A 17,080-nucleotide genomic window follows, 5' to 3' on the forward strand; every position below is an offset into this window, starting at 1 on the left:
GGAAGCGGAACGCAGTAGGAATGGGAGCCCCAAGGCGGACAGCCGCCCTGAGGAGCCGCACGAATCCGCTGCTACCTTCCTGCACACCCACTCACGGCCGACTCCTGGCAGAGGGTTCTGGCGACCCCTGCACTCCCCGCTCTGTTAGTGTGAGCGTCTGGCATCCTGAGCGCCCCAGCCAGCCTAGCCATCCTGATTTCTGTATCAAAGGATGTGGCAAGACCCAAGCATGTGGGGCACCTTGCGTCAGAGGAAGTGGCTTTTTTGTTGCAGCAAAAATTCCAGCACCCATATCAGTAAGTGCTTGGGGGAATGTGACCAAACTTTTATTTTTATTCCACTCCCAGAGTTCATTATGAACCATAAGATATTCAACACAATTATCCTGAAGTTTAAATATAAATTTTAAAACATATTGTGATCTATTGTGTGCAAGTCAACTCTGCCACCCAAGGAAGTGGGAAGTTTAGATTCATTTATTTACTTTCTATGTGCCAAGCACAAGGTAGCCAAGATGACTGTTCTCTTGGAGCTTTCATTATAGTGAGGGATACCTATTTAACCAAGAATATATTAGACAGTCGTAAATCCTATTCAGAGAAAATAAGATTATGTGCTAGAGGGTAACTGAGGTGCTGCTTCTATTGGGTGGTCTGGTCTGGGAAAGCCTCCAGGGTAATGTAGGTAAACCATAAGTAGTTACTGCTGCCATTGTGCCTAGAGTGTTCCTTTTTGGGGATGAGCTCCCAACTTCGAGGCCAAAACAACCAGTTATTAGCTGCATATGTTTCCACAACTATTTTAGTTTACATAGTAAGTGCTCTGGAAATGGTAGCTATTATTTGGATGATGGTAGTAGGTTATGCAATAACCCTTGCTTTGCCAACTGTTTGCTAGGCACTGTGCCAGACCTGGTGATACAGAGAAGAGATACAGTCTCTGCTCATACAGGGAAAGCAGACGTACATACAGTTACGAAAAAAACGTAAATGCTGATGGAGGGTTGGGGGGAGGGGAGGGTCCCAGATTGTTAGAGTCCAAAGGTATGAAAAATTCTCTGGGTGGGGCTCCTCAGGCTTAAAAAAGGCACAGGGCAGTGTTAAGAGAAGTGACTCACATACTAAGATTTGTTTTCATCATAGTGATGTTTTTGTGTGTGGGCATGCTAATCATACTTTCCAAGTTCTCCTCTGAACAAAGACTTGTAGTAAGATTACTGGAAAAATTTCTTAGCCACTCTGGAAAACTCTGTGAAGCTACTATAATTTAATCTGTAAACTAATTTGACTCCAAGCTATGCCCCACCACTTACTGACATTGTCTATTGGCAGTTTAACCACACTCTTGCCCTGTTATTTTTCTTAGGTTAGAATTAGGAGGAAAATGAGTCCCATCCTAATGTAACCCTATCTCTGGCAAAAATTGTAAAAGTTAAAGGTTGACTAAAGGCCATATGTTTCAAGGTGGAACAAGGTAGAGCATGTTTCTTTGTAAAAGTAGAGAATGTTCCCATATACTTAATATGCAGACAAAGTCAAAGGAACACCAACTGTCCTGCCTGACTCTTGTAGGTAGTTGAGTTTAACCTCTGTACTACACTGAAGGAAGATGTAGTAGCCAGGAGAAGAGTGGAGAGTGGCAGGAATTCGAGAAGCAGAGCAGCAGATGACTGATGCTGAAGGGTGCAAGATAACCTATCTAGTCATTAAAGGATACTTTACACAGGATACTGATAGCCTGCTAGCTTCCAACCTTAAACTACAGTGGGCTAAGCCCCACTGTAGAGGGAAAAGCAAGAAGTGCCATGAGAAAGGAGGAGGGGCCAGGGAGGCATCCCAGGGAGAGACCAGAATGTGGAAAAGGGAGAGTTGCAGAGAGGGTGGAGGCTTTATCAGAAAAAAATGTCTTCTGACAGCTGGCAGGGTTGGGGAGAACTTGAAGTCCTTAGAATTAACTCCTGATTGACAGGAAGGAAGGGTTTGCAGGGGTTTTCAGAGGGCTCTGACTGTTGGCTGATTGATAGTCTCTTCTGTCCTTACTGCTTTGGACGGACTGAAGGAAAAGGTGAAGGGATTGGCAATGGCCATTTGGAAGAACAACAGTACATTAGGTTGTCTCCTCTCTCACTAGGTTGTGAACTCCTAAAGCTTAGACCATGTGTTATTGATAAATATTTGTGACCTGTTAGACATAGTGGTGTGGAGCTAGATTGCACAAAGTATTGAAGAAGCGTTTGGGCACCTTCCTACAGCCACACAGCAAAGCTTCTTGTCCACCTTCTGCTGGAAATAAAAGAGCAATGTGTCCCTGGTTATAATTGTAGCTAGGTAAAAATTCTTATGCATGTGGGAGGAGATATATAAAACTTACCTTCTGCTGGAAATAAAAGAGCAATGTGTCCCTGGTTATAATTGTAGCTAGGTAAAAATTCTTATGCATGTGGGAGGAGATATATAAAATTTGAAATTAATGTTAGGAAGGTGGGATGATGTTTTTAAAACAATTCTTATAAAGCTTTCTTGTTAAATTTGATTTTCTTTTCAGAAAAAAAAAAATAGAAAGAGGTATTGGAGTACAGGAAACTGCTGATCAGGGCAGTGCTATCAACCTGCTGTGTGAGTGGGGCTGATAATCTCTCCACTGCTCTTCTTTATCATGTTTAATGTGGGTACTCCTCCCTATCATATCCTCCAACCTGGAAAGAAAGCAAAGTATTGGGCTGGCCAAAAAGTTCATTCAGGTTTTCCCATAAGATCCTATGAAAAACCTGAACGAATTTTTTGGCCAACCCAATAGGATACGTGGGAGTAAAAATGAAAACAAAACAGCTTTTAAAATGCTAAAACGGGGCTTCCCTGGTGGCGCAGTGGTTGAGAGTCCGCCTGCTGATGCAGGGGACATGGGTTCGTGCCCCGGTCTGGGAAGATCCCATATGCCGTGGAGCGGCTAGGCCCATGAGCCGTGGCCGCTGAACCTGCCCGTCTGGAGCCTGTGCTCCGCAACGGGAGAGGCCACAACAGTGAGAGGCCCGTATACCGCAAAAAAAAAAAAAAATGCTAAAACGATGAATAGTTCTCAGAGGGGCTTTGGAGCAGTAAGTTCTGACACTTCTTTTCTCAAATAAAGCACTCTTCCTGAAAGTTTACTGCTTACACTGAAAGAGACTGTTTAGTAAGTTTCACAAATTATGATTTTTTTGGGGGAAAAATTTACTCATAAATGGTTAAAGGATTAGATTTTAAAGCATGATATAATAAAAACCAAAAGCCAATTTGGAATTGCTTAAAGGATGTTGAGTTAAGTTAACCAATTTTTTTCTGCTTTTAGTTAAGCATAAAAGGCCTGATGCTCTAAAGGAAAAAAATTAAGATTTTTACAGAGTGGGCAGTGAATATCAATTCGTGAAGCTTCATATCTGTGTGTGTGTGTGTGTGTGTATGTATGTATGCATATGTGTGTGTGTATATATATATATATAGAGAGAGAGAGAGAGAGAGAGAGAGAGAGAGAGAGAGAGAGAGAGAGAGAGGGAGAGAGAGAGAGAGAGAAAGAGATTGTCATAGAGAGGAAGGAGGGGAAAGGTAAAGAGAGAAACCAGAGAGCAAAGAATTCATAGGAGCTGGGAAAGGGAAGAAGAAAGAAAAAGGGGAAAAAAAAGAAGTGTTTTGGAGAGGAACCAATCTGAATGCCTGCCTTGCCCAGACTCCTCCTAAGGAAAACTGACCACATGGCCCTGCCACTCTTGCCATCAGTGGTTGCACAGGACTGGGTGTCTGGCTCAAAGGCAATCACCCTACAGACTGCCTAACAGCTTGCGGGGGCCTGGTACACAATGCCTTATTATTGGATCTTCTTTGGGTGGCTGGAATGCAAGAAAACATATTCAGACAGCAGTTCACAGTAGGGGTAGAAGCTGAAAGATGGTCAGGGAAGGTAGTAAGCAGAAGCCATGAGACAGCCAGGAGAAGAGTGGAGAGTGGCAGGAACTCTAGAAGCAGAGCAGCAGATGACTGATGCTGAAGGGTGCAAGATAACCTATCTAGTCATTAAAGGATACTTTACACAGGATACTAATAGCCTGCTAGCTCCCAAACTTAAATTCTTTGAGGCCTAATGCCAGGGTGAACTAAAGCTGGGTGGTGAGAGAAGTCCTCCCCAGGTACAGGCAATCAAGCTATGAATTTTCTGAGAATTTAAAGATGGTGACAATGATAATAATAATATTAACCTGCTTGCTATTATCACCAAGATCTGGCTGTTCCAAGCAATGTTAGTGATACAGTACTCTTAGACAAATCTTGATGCTGGTCTATATCATAAACAATTGCTGCAGTCACTGTTGAGTTTTAATAATGTATATACCTTAGCTGCAGATTGGCACATTTTAATTACTTATCCTTTATTTTTAAAAAGGTCTTCTACATAGAAGTTAATTTGGAGAATTCTCCATTATATAATCAGCTCTCTCTGTATATAGACCTCATTTATTTCAAGAGTGAATTGGTTGTGGTTCAAGCTGTCTTCTAGCACAGTTTCTGTCTCCAACTCCTGAGGTAATAATTCCTGCATTTAAACAACAGATTTGAAGTAAGCAACAATAGCTCAATGATTATAAAGTTAAAGTAACAACTCAAGGTACTTTATTACGAGTGACCACTTGGAATTTTTGTGTTTAAAATTTAAAACATGTATGTACTATCGTGTCATCTGCAAACAGTGATGGTTTTACTTCTTCCTTTCCTATATAGATTCCTTTTATTTCTTTTTCTTCTCTGATTGCTGTGGCTAAAACTTCCAAAACTATGTTGAATAAAAATGGCGAGAGTGGGCATCCTTGTCTTATTTCTGATCTTAGAGGAAATGCTTTCAGCTTTTCACTGTTGAAAAGCTGTGAGGTTTTCATATGTGGAATTTATTTTGTTGAGGTGTGTTCCCTCTATGCCTGCTTTCTGAGGAGTTTTTATCATAAAAGGGTGTTGAATTTTGTCAAAAGCTTTTTATGCATCTATTGAGATGAACATATGGTTTTTATTCTTCAGTTTGTTAATGTGATGTATCACATTGATTGATTTGCAGATACTGAAGAATTCTTGCATTCCTGGGATAAATCCCACTTGATCATGGTGTATGATCTTTTTGGTATAAAGAAATAAAATATTTATTTAATAAAGAAATAAAATGAATCCAAATAGGAAAGGAAGAAGTAAAACTGTCACTGTTTGCAGATGACATGATACTATACATAGAAAATCCTAAGATGCCACCAGAAAACTACTAGAGCTCATCAGTGAATTCAGATAAGTTGCAGGATAGAAAATTAATATACCATGTTTTCTATACACTAACAACAACATATCAGAAAGAATTAAGGAAACAATTCCATTTACCATCGCACCAAAGAAAATAAAATACCTAGAAGTAAACCTACCTAAGGAGGCAAAAGACCTGTACTCTGAAAGCTATAAGACAGTGATGAAAGAAATTGAAGACGACACAAACAGATGGAAAGATACACTGTATTCTTGGATTGGAAGAATCAGTATTGTCAAAATGACCATACTAACCAAGGCAATGTACAGATTTAATGCAGTTCTTATCAAAATACCAATGACATTATTTACAGAACTAGTACAAAAAACTTTAAAATTTGTATGGAGACCCAAAGACCCCAAATAGCCAAAGCAATCTTGAGAAAGGACAATGGAGCTGGAGGAATCAGGCTCCCTGACTTCAGACTATACTACAAAGCTATAGTAATCAAACAGTGTTGTACTGGCACAAAAACAACAGATGCATAGATCAATAGAACAGGATAGAGAGGCCAGAGATAAACGCACACACTTATGGTCAGTTAATCTACGACAAAGGAGGCAAGAATATACAGTGGAGAAAAGATAGTCTCTTCAATAAGTGGTGCTGGGAAAACTGGACAGCTGTATGTAAAAGAATGAAATTAGAACATTCTCTAACACCTTATACAAAACTAAACTCAAAGTGGATTAAAGACCTAAATGCAAGACTGGATACTACAAAACTCCTAGAGGAAAACATAGGCAGACACTCTGACATAAATGTAGCAATATTTTTTGGGGACCCATCTCCTAAAGTAAAGGAAATAAAAGTAAAAATAAACAAATGGGACCTAATTAAACTTAAAAGCTTTTGCACAGCAAAGGAAATCATCGACAAAATGAAAAGACAACCTACTGAATGAGAGAAAATATTTGCAAATGATATGACCTATAAGGGATTAATATCCAGCATATATAAACAGCTCATAGAACTCAACATAAAAGAAAACAAACAAACAACCCAATTAAAAAATGGGCAGAAGAACTGAAGAGACATTTTTCTAAAGAGGAAATGCAGATGGCCAACAGGCACATGAAAAGATGCTCAACATCACTAATCATCAGGGAAATGCAAATCAAAACCACAAAGAGATGTCACCTCACACTTGTCAGAATGGCTATTATCAAAAAGAACACAAATAACCAATGTTGGCAAGGATGTGGAGAAAAGGGAATCCTTGTACACTGTTGATGGGAATGTAAATTGGTGCAGCCACTGTGGAAAAGAGTATGGAGGTTTCTCAAAAAACTTAAAAATAGAACTGCCATAGGACCCAGCAGTTCCACTCCTGGGTATATATCCCCAAATCCCCAAAACAGTAATTTGAAAAGATACATGCACCCCAATGCTCATAGCAGCATTACTTACAATTGTCAAGGTATGGAAGCAACCTAAGTGTCCATCAACAGGTGACTGGATAAAGATGAGGTATATATGTATGGTGGAATACTACTGAGCCATAAAAAATAATGAAAGTTTACCATTTGCAGCAACATGGATGGACTTGGACGGTATTATGCTAAGCGAAATAAGCTAGGCAGAGAAAGACAAATATTGTATGCTATCACTTATATGTGGAATCTAAAAAATACAACAAACTAGTGAATATAACAAAAAAGGAAGCAGACTCACAGATATAGAGAACAAACCAGTGGTTACCAGTGTGTGTGGGGAGGGGCAGTATAGGAGTGAGGGAGTGGGAAGTACAACTATTGTGTGTAAGATAGGCTCAAGGATGTATTGTACACATGGGGAATATAGCCAATATTTTGTTATAACTGTAAATGGAAAGTAACCTTTAAAAATTTATACAAATAAAAAGTTTAAAACATGTCTACACTGAAAACTATAAAGCATTGCTAAAAGAAATTAAAGAAGATACAAATTAATGGAAAGACATTCCAATTTCATGGGTTGGAAGACTTAAGATGCCAATACTACCCAAAGCAATTTATAGATGCAGTGCAATTCCTATCAAAATCCCAAAGTTATTTTTTTCAGAAATGAAAAAATCCATCCTAAAATTCATATGGAATTCTAAGGGATGTTGATTAGACAAAATAATCTTGAAAAAGAAGGACAAAGTTGGAGGTCTTATTTATTTATTTTATTTCAAAACACGTTACAAACCTATAGTTATCAAAATAGTGTGTTACTGGCAAAGACAGACAAATAGACCAATGGAATAGAATAGACAACACAGAAAAAACCGTTACATATATTGTCAAATAATCTTTGACAAGGGGGCCAAGGCCGCTTGATGAGGAAAGATAGTCTCTTCAACAAGTGGTGTAGGGAAAATTGGACATCCACATGCAAAAGGATGAAGTTAGACTCTTACCTTAGACTATATACAAAAAAAAGTAAAAAGTAAGAAGAAGCTTTTTTAAAAATGAACTGCTATGAAAGCTTCCTTGACCAAAATCTAGCCCATAAACCTCCGTAAGATTACCTGTCAAGGGCAAATGCAAATGCTAAAAGTCTTTTCCACAAATATTAGTAAAAAATCTTTAGTGATCTGAGTGGGTAACCTTAACTTGTTCCATCTGCCAGAAACACAATTTGGATCCAACTGTTCTTTTATAAACTAGTGAGTTTTGTGTTCTCGTACATGTCTTATGGCCAAAATTTGCAAATGAAAACGGTAAGGTTTCTCTTTGCGTCTGTATCTTTATGTATGTCTGTGTATGTATGCTATGTATATGTGATACTTTTCTACCTTCAGATGGTATTGCCAAAAGTAAGTTGTAAAAGAGCTCTATTTAATTTGCTTTAAAAAAGTGCTTATATAAATTAAGACTAGTCAAATGGGCTTATGTTGTCTCTATTACATATTTAGTTATAAAATTATGAATTCATAATCTAAGAACAAAAATATAATAAAAATAAATTGTTTAATGTTTGTAAAGCACAGAAGTAAACAGAGAGAGAGAGAGAAAAGCCACATGTTTAACTTTTTAGATACTTTGTTTCCGTGATGTTTGTGGTTTTTTATATATATATTCATTTTATATATGTGATTCATTTTCAGCAATGATTGTTTTATAAAATATGTCTGCTTAAATGTAGTTTCCAAAATATTTTTGGTAACTTGAATCCTTAGTTACAATAAATTAAATTAAATGATGATATTCATTGAATATCTAGGTCATTTCCAAGTAAGATAAAATACTGAAACAGTAAATGCTAAACATATCTAATTTTAGCTTCTTATTATAGAGAGAGAAGAGATAGTTAGGTCTGTTAATAACATATTCTTCTAGCCACACTGAAAAAAAGAAGTCTATTAAGAAATTCATATGCATCTAGAAATTATGAAATGATGTATTTATAAATTTTCCAGTCTACTACAGAAGTTAGTATGTGACAAACAGTTCACAATTGCCTGATTCTTAGTTTTCACTGAAAATTAGCATTACTAAGAGTTAAAAATTTAGATCAACACATGTAACTAAAAGTACTAGAAATAATAATAACAAAAACTATGCATGCAAGTATACAAGTAAAGTAGGATATGATTTTGATTAAAAAAAAGATATGAGGTATAAAGTTGTGTTTTTGTTAAGGAAAATGGAAAGAAATTTTGTCCTAGTTTAGAGGTTATTTAAAGTTGGTTCAGAATTTTTTTAAAAAGAGGAGAATAAAGGACAAAAACTAAATGGATATAGAAAGTTGGGAAGAAGAGAAAGAAGGAGAGAGAAAACTTTATCTTATGTAATCAAGCTAGCTAAAAATTAAATGAAATTATTATAAGGATTTAAAAAATAAGCTTCACAATCAGTAGTGTCCCTATGCAAAACTAAAATTTAATTTTATTTCTCTGTTAAAATGACAAAGTTTTCTTGAATTATTGGTCTGCTCTTAATAAGAGACTATAAAACTTTCTTTACCTTTTAAGTAATCCTACCTAGGATACCATGTTTTGTTTTTTTGATTTTTTTTGGTCTTATCTATTTTCTGTGCTTTATTGTTGTCTTTAACAGGGCTTTGATTACTTAACAAAAACTGAATTTTCTCAATATTAAAAGAGCTAAGGATTTTTGTTCATTTGTTTTTAACAGCTACGTAATGTTCTGTATTTGCCTTCAAAATCTTTAGTTGTCACTTTGGTTAATCATGTCACAATTACCTGTGATCCTATTTAATCCTGTGTTTTAAACCTTTGACATTTTTGACAAACTTCCCAAAATCAAGTTCTAAATGAAGTCTGTTGACCTTGAACTAACTTTGGGAATTTTTTGGAGAGCCCCAGAATATCTCAAGAGATTTGTTCTCTCTCCTTATAAAAAGAGAGATATTAAACTATTTAGGCTTATTTGATATGTCAAATTACATGGGAAGCATAGTCAAGTAAGAAGTGATGTTTGGCCTTTCTGGGTTATATTTGTGTGGATATATATTATTAATGTAAGTGTTCCAGAAATTGTATGGAATTCTTAGCAATCTGAAATGTCCTGGTATAATGTTATAGTCAAATTCCAGTTATCATCTTAAAATGTATGTCACATAAATAACAAAATTTTCTTGTCTATTGTATATAAATGAACTCTTATTAGATCCTTAACCATGGCTATTTTTAAGTCTTTTGTCATTCACAGTTATTGTTTTACTCTGATGCTTTCCTGAAAGCTTTTGCAAGCAGCTATGATCCATAATTGCTTGTCCTCAAAGAGATTAATGGAAAGGAACCTGACAAATACTCTAGAATACAGAATTCTGATAACTTTTAATATCACACCATTGTACTGGGTATGAATTTTCAGAACTCTAATGGAAAAATTGGTGGATTCATAAAACTGCAAACCCAATATTAAACATAATAACAATTACATGGCACTGAATGAACTGATGAGGATGATTATAATTTTTATGAGTTTTTGTTTGGAACATTGCTGGTTCTTTAATATTTTGTTTTTCAGATTTAAGAAAATGTTCTCCTCTTTTCTCTTAGCTATCTCTAACTTACAGCAACTTGTTAAGTTAGGAAAACGTGTGGACAAAGGTGAAACAATGACTTTTTCTCTCTACCTGATCCCTCCAGAATTTGGAAAAGCTTACTGAATATTCTTATTTTTGTGACAGTTTAATTAGTTTTATAAATTCAATAAGAATCTGTTCTCCTCATAACAGGACACAATTGGAAGCATTGGTTATATTACTGAGGCTTTGACTGGAATGTCATATTTGAGAATGATGCATAGAATCAGATCTGACCAGATAGCTTTAAGGAAGTAAGGTTGACTTTAATGAGCTAATAAAGACCACTTTGAAAAACCAACTTGTGTCTTGCTTATAGTGTTCTCACCTCACAGTGAGTAAGGGAGATCGCTACCTGGCAGGCCCAGGAACCTCAGAATATTTTTGGGACCTTAAGAAGAGAGGAATTCACCCAAATCCATAGGTGTTACAGGCGAAGTCTTGTGGTGACTCCTTGACTTGGCTTCCTAGCCTTGAGATGCTTTTAAAAGCCCAAATCTGAGGTTCCTTATGAAAAGTTCCAGCAAAGCAAACTCAAAAGACCCTTGGTCAGTCATGATTCTTGCTGCACTTACATAAGTAATCAGGCCAAATTTAATGAGATTAGACTTATTTTGAAAACAAATTTGTCTTACTGTAGACAGAAAAATTATCAGTGCTAGAAAAAGTGGCACACTCTTGTGGATATTAGATTCTAGCCCTGTTCATTGTCTTTGAGATTTTATTATTTACCTATAAACTGTACTGGATCCTGAATTCTTCAAGCTTCCTCCAACACCTGGCTACAGCTCTCCAAATTATTGTTTTCAATTTTTCTCCCAACCTTCTACACTTGGAATCACTAAGAACTACAACTGCCCTTTTTCCAAAGCACTGCAAGTTGCAGCTGGATGAATTGATATGAACTTCAGAGAAATCACCACAACAAATGTGATATATGGACATCCTTCATGCCTGCTGCTATGTAGGCCACTCAGAAAGTTTGCCAGAACACCCAACACCAATATTATAGGCATTCAAACTACAAACCAGGAAATTCATCAAAGACTGCCACTGCCATCCTCACTCCCCCATCAAATGAAGCCCCATATCTAGATATAGTCTTTACTGGCTGCCCTCCAGACTAAAAAATTTAGTTTATAATTCGCTCCTGTCATTAAAATTTGTTTTTAAAAACATTTCCATGGGAATGCCTCATTAAATACCTGATTGCTTGCACGTACAGAGGCCAAATTTAGGTGGAGGCCCATCTGCAACACTGACTCCTTAAGTGAAACACAACTGTTTAACTGGACTGACCTATTCCCAAGACTAAGAGACTGATTAATTAAGATATGGGACAATGTAATTAGATTTGTTCTTTTCTGCTTGTTCCAATTTATGGTTTTCTTCTCCTTGGCTTGATCTCTTATCTCACAACATCTAACTCAAGTCTTTCTGCAGTGACTAACTCAGCCTTTAACATATGAAACTTTCCAGGACTTCCCTGGTGGCACAGTGGTTAAGAATCCACCTGCCAAAGCAGGAAACGTGTGTTCGATCCCTGGTCCGGGAAGATCCCACATGCCGCAGAGCAGCTAAGCCCGTGCACCACAACTACTGAGCCTGCACTCTAGAACACGTGAGCCACAACTACTGAGCCTGCGTGCCACAACCACTGAAGCCCGTGCGCCTAGAGCCCATGCTCTGCAACAAGAGAAGCCACTGCAATGAGAAGCCTGCACACTGCAATGAAGAGTAGCCCCTGTTCACCGCAACTAGAGAAAGCCTGTGTGCAGCAATGAAGACCCAACGCAGCCAAAAATAAATATAAAATAAATTTATTTAAAAAAATATATGTATGAAATTTTCCGAAGATAAAGTTTCAAATGGGAAACTGAAGGAAACCAGAATGTCACCTCAAAATATGCCTCTTTCTTTGACATAAAAATTATTTTGAGCTGAAGGCAATTAAGAAACATCAAAGTCAGAAAAACCTGCCTCTTTCTTCCTAAAGACAGTATATAAATTCTCCTTTTGCTGGAGACAGACTCTTAGCTCAGAGATGGCACCAGAGAAACCTGCAAGCAAACTTTACTCCATTAGTTTCCTCACATATATTTACCTTCCCACAGCTCACCACTCTTGGAAGCCTAAAACAACTTTCCTCTGTCCTGCCATTTCTGTACTAATTTATTTCTCCTTGTTGAAGATGCTATGTAAGCCACAGTTCTAAGCGAGTATCTATCCATCTTCCATCCAGCCAGGTGCCTCGGGGAAGCTGACCTTACCTCCAGCTCCAGAGATAGTCCTAATTGGTCCAAGATAATCCAGCATTACCTGGGAACTTATTAGAAATGCAGATTATCAGGCCCCACGCCAGACCTACTGAATCAGAAACTGGGGATTGGACCCTGCGATAATATGTTTTAATAAGTCTTCCAGGGGATTCTGATGCTACAGACTAAAACAAAACCATGCCATTAATCGGGATTGGTTCAGGGACAGGCATTTGATCTAACTCTTTCTAATGAGACGTGGCATCCACTAGGGCAACTTCTGGGAAAAGTGTCCTTGCTCCTAAGTGAAAACCAAAGGGAGTCATTTTTTCATCTTCTTCTGAGAATTGTGCCTGGCTGCTTGGAAATATTGCAGTCATGTTTATAAAAGACCAGGAATGACATCACACCAAGAGTGGCAGAGCAGAAAGATGGGAAAAAAATCTGGATTCTTAATAACATGATTGAACTACAACCCATCCTGAAACTTATTCTACCTCTAGACTTCCTGCTGAGTCAAGAAATACCCATATTGTTAAAGATAATTTGGATCAGGGTTTCTGTTACTTGCTGTCAAAAGTCTGATAAATTAGACTTACTAATAGTTTACTTTGGATTTAAAAATTTTTATTCATTAGTGAAAATGACACAAGATTTATTTTATTTTATTTTTGCTAGCATTGGTAGTCAGGATAAACTTCTTAATAAAGTAAATTGGGAAGCTTGTCCTAATTTTTATTATCTGAATAATTTAAATAGTTCAGGAATTATCTGTTCTTTAAGATATGTTGGACTTTCTGGTAAAACAGTCTGGAACTAATGCTTGTTTTGAAGTTAGAACTTTTGGTACGTTTTCAAGTTCTCTGATTATTGGGCTAATTTTCTCTCTTCAAGAGTCAATATTAGTAATTTATATCTTCCAAAGTGTGTCTATTTCATGTAGATTTTCTAAGTTATTGGCGTATGTTGGAAATTTTATAATTTAAATCTATTTTTGGTTATATTCCCTTTCTCATTGTATGTGTTTTTATTTCCTCTCCCTTTTTCTTGGTTCTACTTACTAATGATTTTTATGTTGTAGTTTTCAAAGATAAAACAAGAACAAAACTATTGTTTTATTTATCAGGTCTATGCAGTTTTGCTATGCTTTCTAAGTTCATTAATTTCTACTTTTATTTTACTTAGTTTCTTTCTCCTATTCTCTGTTGGTTTATTTTGATGTTCTCTTTTTAGTTTCTTGAATTGAATGCTTAAATCATTTACTTTGTCTTCTATGTGTTAATCAGATCACTAAAAATTCTGAATTTTTCTTTCAGTTAAGCTTTGGTGGTATCCCATTAGTTCTGAAATGTAGTGTGTTTTTAAATTTCTAAACATTCTGTATTTTAGCACTGATTTCTACTTTAACCCAAGAGTTATTAGAAAACTGTTTTATAATGTTCATGGGATTAGATTGGGTTTGCTACCTTTTTCTTATTAATTTCTCGTTTTCTTGCAATATGATCTGTACCTTTGGAAGCATACTGAGATTTTATTTGCAACCTAGACCTTGATAAGTGTTTATCAATGCTTCATGGCCATTTAAAAAGAATGAATAGTCTCTGTTTAAAGACTATGACAAATATTTGCCTGTGTACACCTGTCTTTCTGTCTGTCCATCAATCTATTATTGTTTCCCCATTCCTCCCTATCTACTAAAGCTTATTAATGTCTTCCTTCTTTTCCTTACTCTTTCTCTTTCTACAGCATCAATCTCTGCTTCTCCACTGCTCATTCTATTAGCATACAAACATGCCCTCGTACAGTTCTGTCTAATAGGGATATAAGGTGAGCCACATATGTAATTTAAAATTTTATGATAGACACCTTAAAAAAGTGAAAAGAAAAAGTAAAACTAATTGTAATATATTTTATTTAACCCAATATATATAAAATATTATCATTTTAACATGCAATCAACATAAAAATTATTAACAAGATATTTTATACTTTTTTGTACTAAGTTTTAAAAATCTGATACATTATTTACACTTATAGCACATCTCAGTTTTGCAATAGTCACATTTCAAGTGTTCAACAACTACCTGTGACTAGTGGTTCCCATATTAGACAGCTCAGTTTAAAAGTCCTACCTTGATTCAACATTTCCTCCTGCTACAACTCACTTCTCTGTTCCTTTCTCTTTTTCTTCCTCTACCCATTAAAACTCATCTCGTTAAATCCAATAGAATTAGTGTTTGACAGAACTGACTACTTTTTGGGGAACCACTTCTTACTCTGCTTCCATAACACCAAACTCTCCTGATTTTTTTCGCTTCTCTCGCTGGTTAATCTGTCTCCTTTACTGACTCCTCATCTTTTCCCTGATTTCTAAGTGTTGGAGCTTCACAGGCACATTCCTTGACCCTTTTATCTAACTACAGTTTCTCTGTAAGTGATGTCATCTAGTCCTATGACCTTAAATAACAACCACATGCTGATGCCCATTTTTATCTTAAGCCAACCTCAAGATTTGCATTGCCATCTATCTGCCATTTTGATCTCTGTCATAAACATATGAAATATGTCCAAGATGTAATTCATAATTCCTCACCTCCCCCACCAAACAAACTCATTTGATACAAGACTGAATATCCCCAGTTTTCCCCTTCTCTCTTAAGAGAAAGTCATCCTGAGTCCTCCTTTAACGCACCTCCAAAAGGACTCGACATCAAGTACAAGTGATTCTGCCTCCCAAGTATATCTTGTAATTGTTTATCTCTCTCCATCTTTACTCCTAGTCTCTGTATTCAGGTGTTCCAGTTATTAATTTATTTTCCTTTAGCTCCAAATCTACCTTTCTTTGTCCTACTTTATGACCCTCGAGCTATACTCTGCAAACTACATTTTTTTCTCTGCCAGATGTTGGGTTTGGCCAGTTGGGGGTGAAGAGTGTGCTGAAGGGATTCTCAAAGCTGGAGAAGGAGGCACTTATCTTGATTTTTTTTCTCCACATGACAGTGAATGAATCAGCATACAGCTGGCCCTGGCGGTATTCCTTGTGGTGGTGGATTGCTCCCATGGTTCCAGCTGGTAAATGTCCTCCAGAAGCTTTCTTCTTCATCCTAGCGGTGGGTGACATGTTTCTGAGACTTCCCCCTTAGAGGCCTGAATCTTAGCCTGGTACAGCCGTTCTCTACATTTTGAAGTTTCCTCCTTGTTTACCTTTCCCTTGGCCTTAAGAGTGATAGCTGTAGTCTGTGTTTGCCATCTCTATTCCCATAAAATTCTCTTCCGCTCTTTTAGTAGCTAATCACCTTTTCACCAAGTGAACGATTCTTTATATTATGCTTCCTCTGTTTGAAGTGCTGTGTGGTTTCTGACTGAACCCTAACTGAAATAGAAATTGGTACTAGGAGTGGTTCTAGGAGAAAAACTCTCAAAGATTGCTTTCTGTTGTTGGTTTGGTCTGAGCCCCTTGCCAAGGGGAGATGCAGTGCTAGTTATACACGACATTCAGCGGCATCACAATCAAATAACCACACGTGTTGACTGTGATGAAGTGCATGTGCTTTGGGGGCTCAAGTGCCTGCTGCACCTGACTCAAGTGGCAGTAGTGATCACTGTAAGGGCCTTGCTGCAGGTTAGATACTTCTGAGTACAGTGAGTCCTTACAGAAAGAAAATGAAAATCTCAGGACCTTAAACTCTTGGTTCAATTCTTGGTCTGAGGACCAGAGAGCTTCCACAGCAGCCCTAAAGTGATCTTTTTTTTTTATAGTCACAGGGCCGCTATTATTGAAAATCAAATGCAAAATTTAATTGTGCAGATTGCAGAATTACATCAGTTGAATTCACAGCCTTGCAAAGTGTTCCATGTGAACATTAGGTCATTAGTCAGAAAGGAATGACGTCCTAAAACTTGAAATGAGGAGTTTTGGCTGGACTCAAAAAAAACTGAGAATATTGAGTCACTCTTAGTCCCCCTTGCCTGTACCTCTGTATCTGAGGAGTCTTTTTCTCCCTCAAAAACCTACAATTACCTCACCTGGAGCAGATACCTCACAAAAGAGAGGATGCCCATCCTCCTTAAAACCTACCCTAAACACTCCTATTGTCATTAGACCCATAACTAGGGTTAAGTTTCAGCATGTTCTGGTGGCCTGGAAGTGGTAGAAGTCCCTGAGTATCACTGGTGCTGAGTCCAGGTTCCCAGATTTGCCCCTTCTTCCAGGAATCACTATTTGCTCTGTAGAGTGAGTATGGACTAAGATAAGCTCAATAAACACTTGGCTCCAGATTCTCAGCCAATGTCTTTCAGCACCATGGCTTCAAAAACTATTTGAGAGGTAATTTTCAGGCTCTTCAATAGAAGCATTCTCCTTAAACACATATGGTAACTATTGTTCGATTCTGGACCTGTCAGCATTGTTTCTCTTTGATAGCTTTCAGACCACATGGGTGATACTTAGGTGGCATATAGATATTGGTGGGAGAAATGAGGCATTGGCAGAG

At 37.2% G+C, this 17,080-nt stretch overlaps 1 protein-coding gene across 1 annotated transcript in view; it reads left to right on the plus strand.

Moving 5' to 3' along the window:
* Positions 1-17,080, plus strand: part of SLC9C2 (solute carrier family 9 member C2 (putative)) — a 272,343-nt gene that overhangs the window by 167,292 nt on the left and 87,971 nt on the right. Inside the window, exon 31 of the mRNA XM_049715795.1 lies at positions 15,588-15,697. Coding sequence (XP_049571752.1) covers positions 15,588-15,697 — 110 coding nt within the window. The remainder of the gene's footprint in view (positions 1-15,587; positions 15,698-17,080) is intronic.

Source organism: Orcinus orca, chromosome 1 (assembly GCF_937001465.1).
Source record: "Orcinus orca chromosome 1, mOrcOrc1.1, whole genome shotgun sequence".
NCBI classification, from domain to species: domain Eukaryota; kingdom Metazoa; phylum Chordata; class Mammalia; order Artiodactyla; family Delphinidae; genus Orcinus; species Orcinus orca.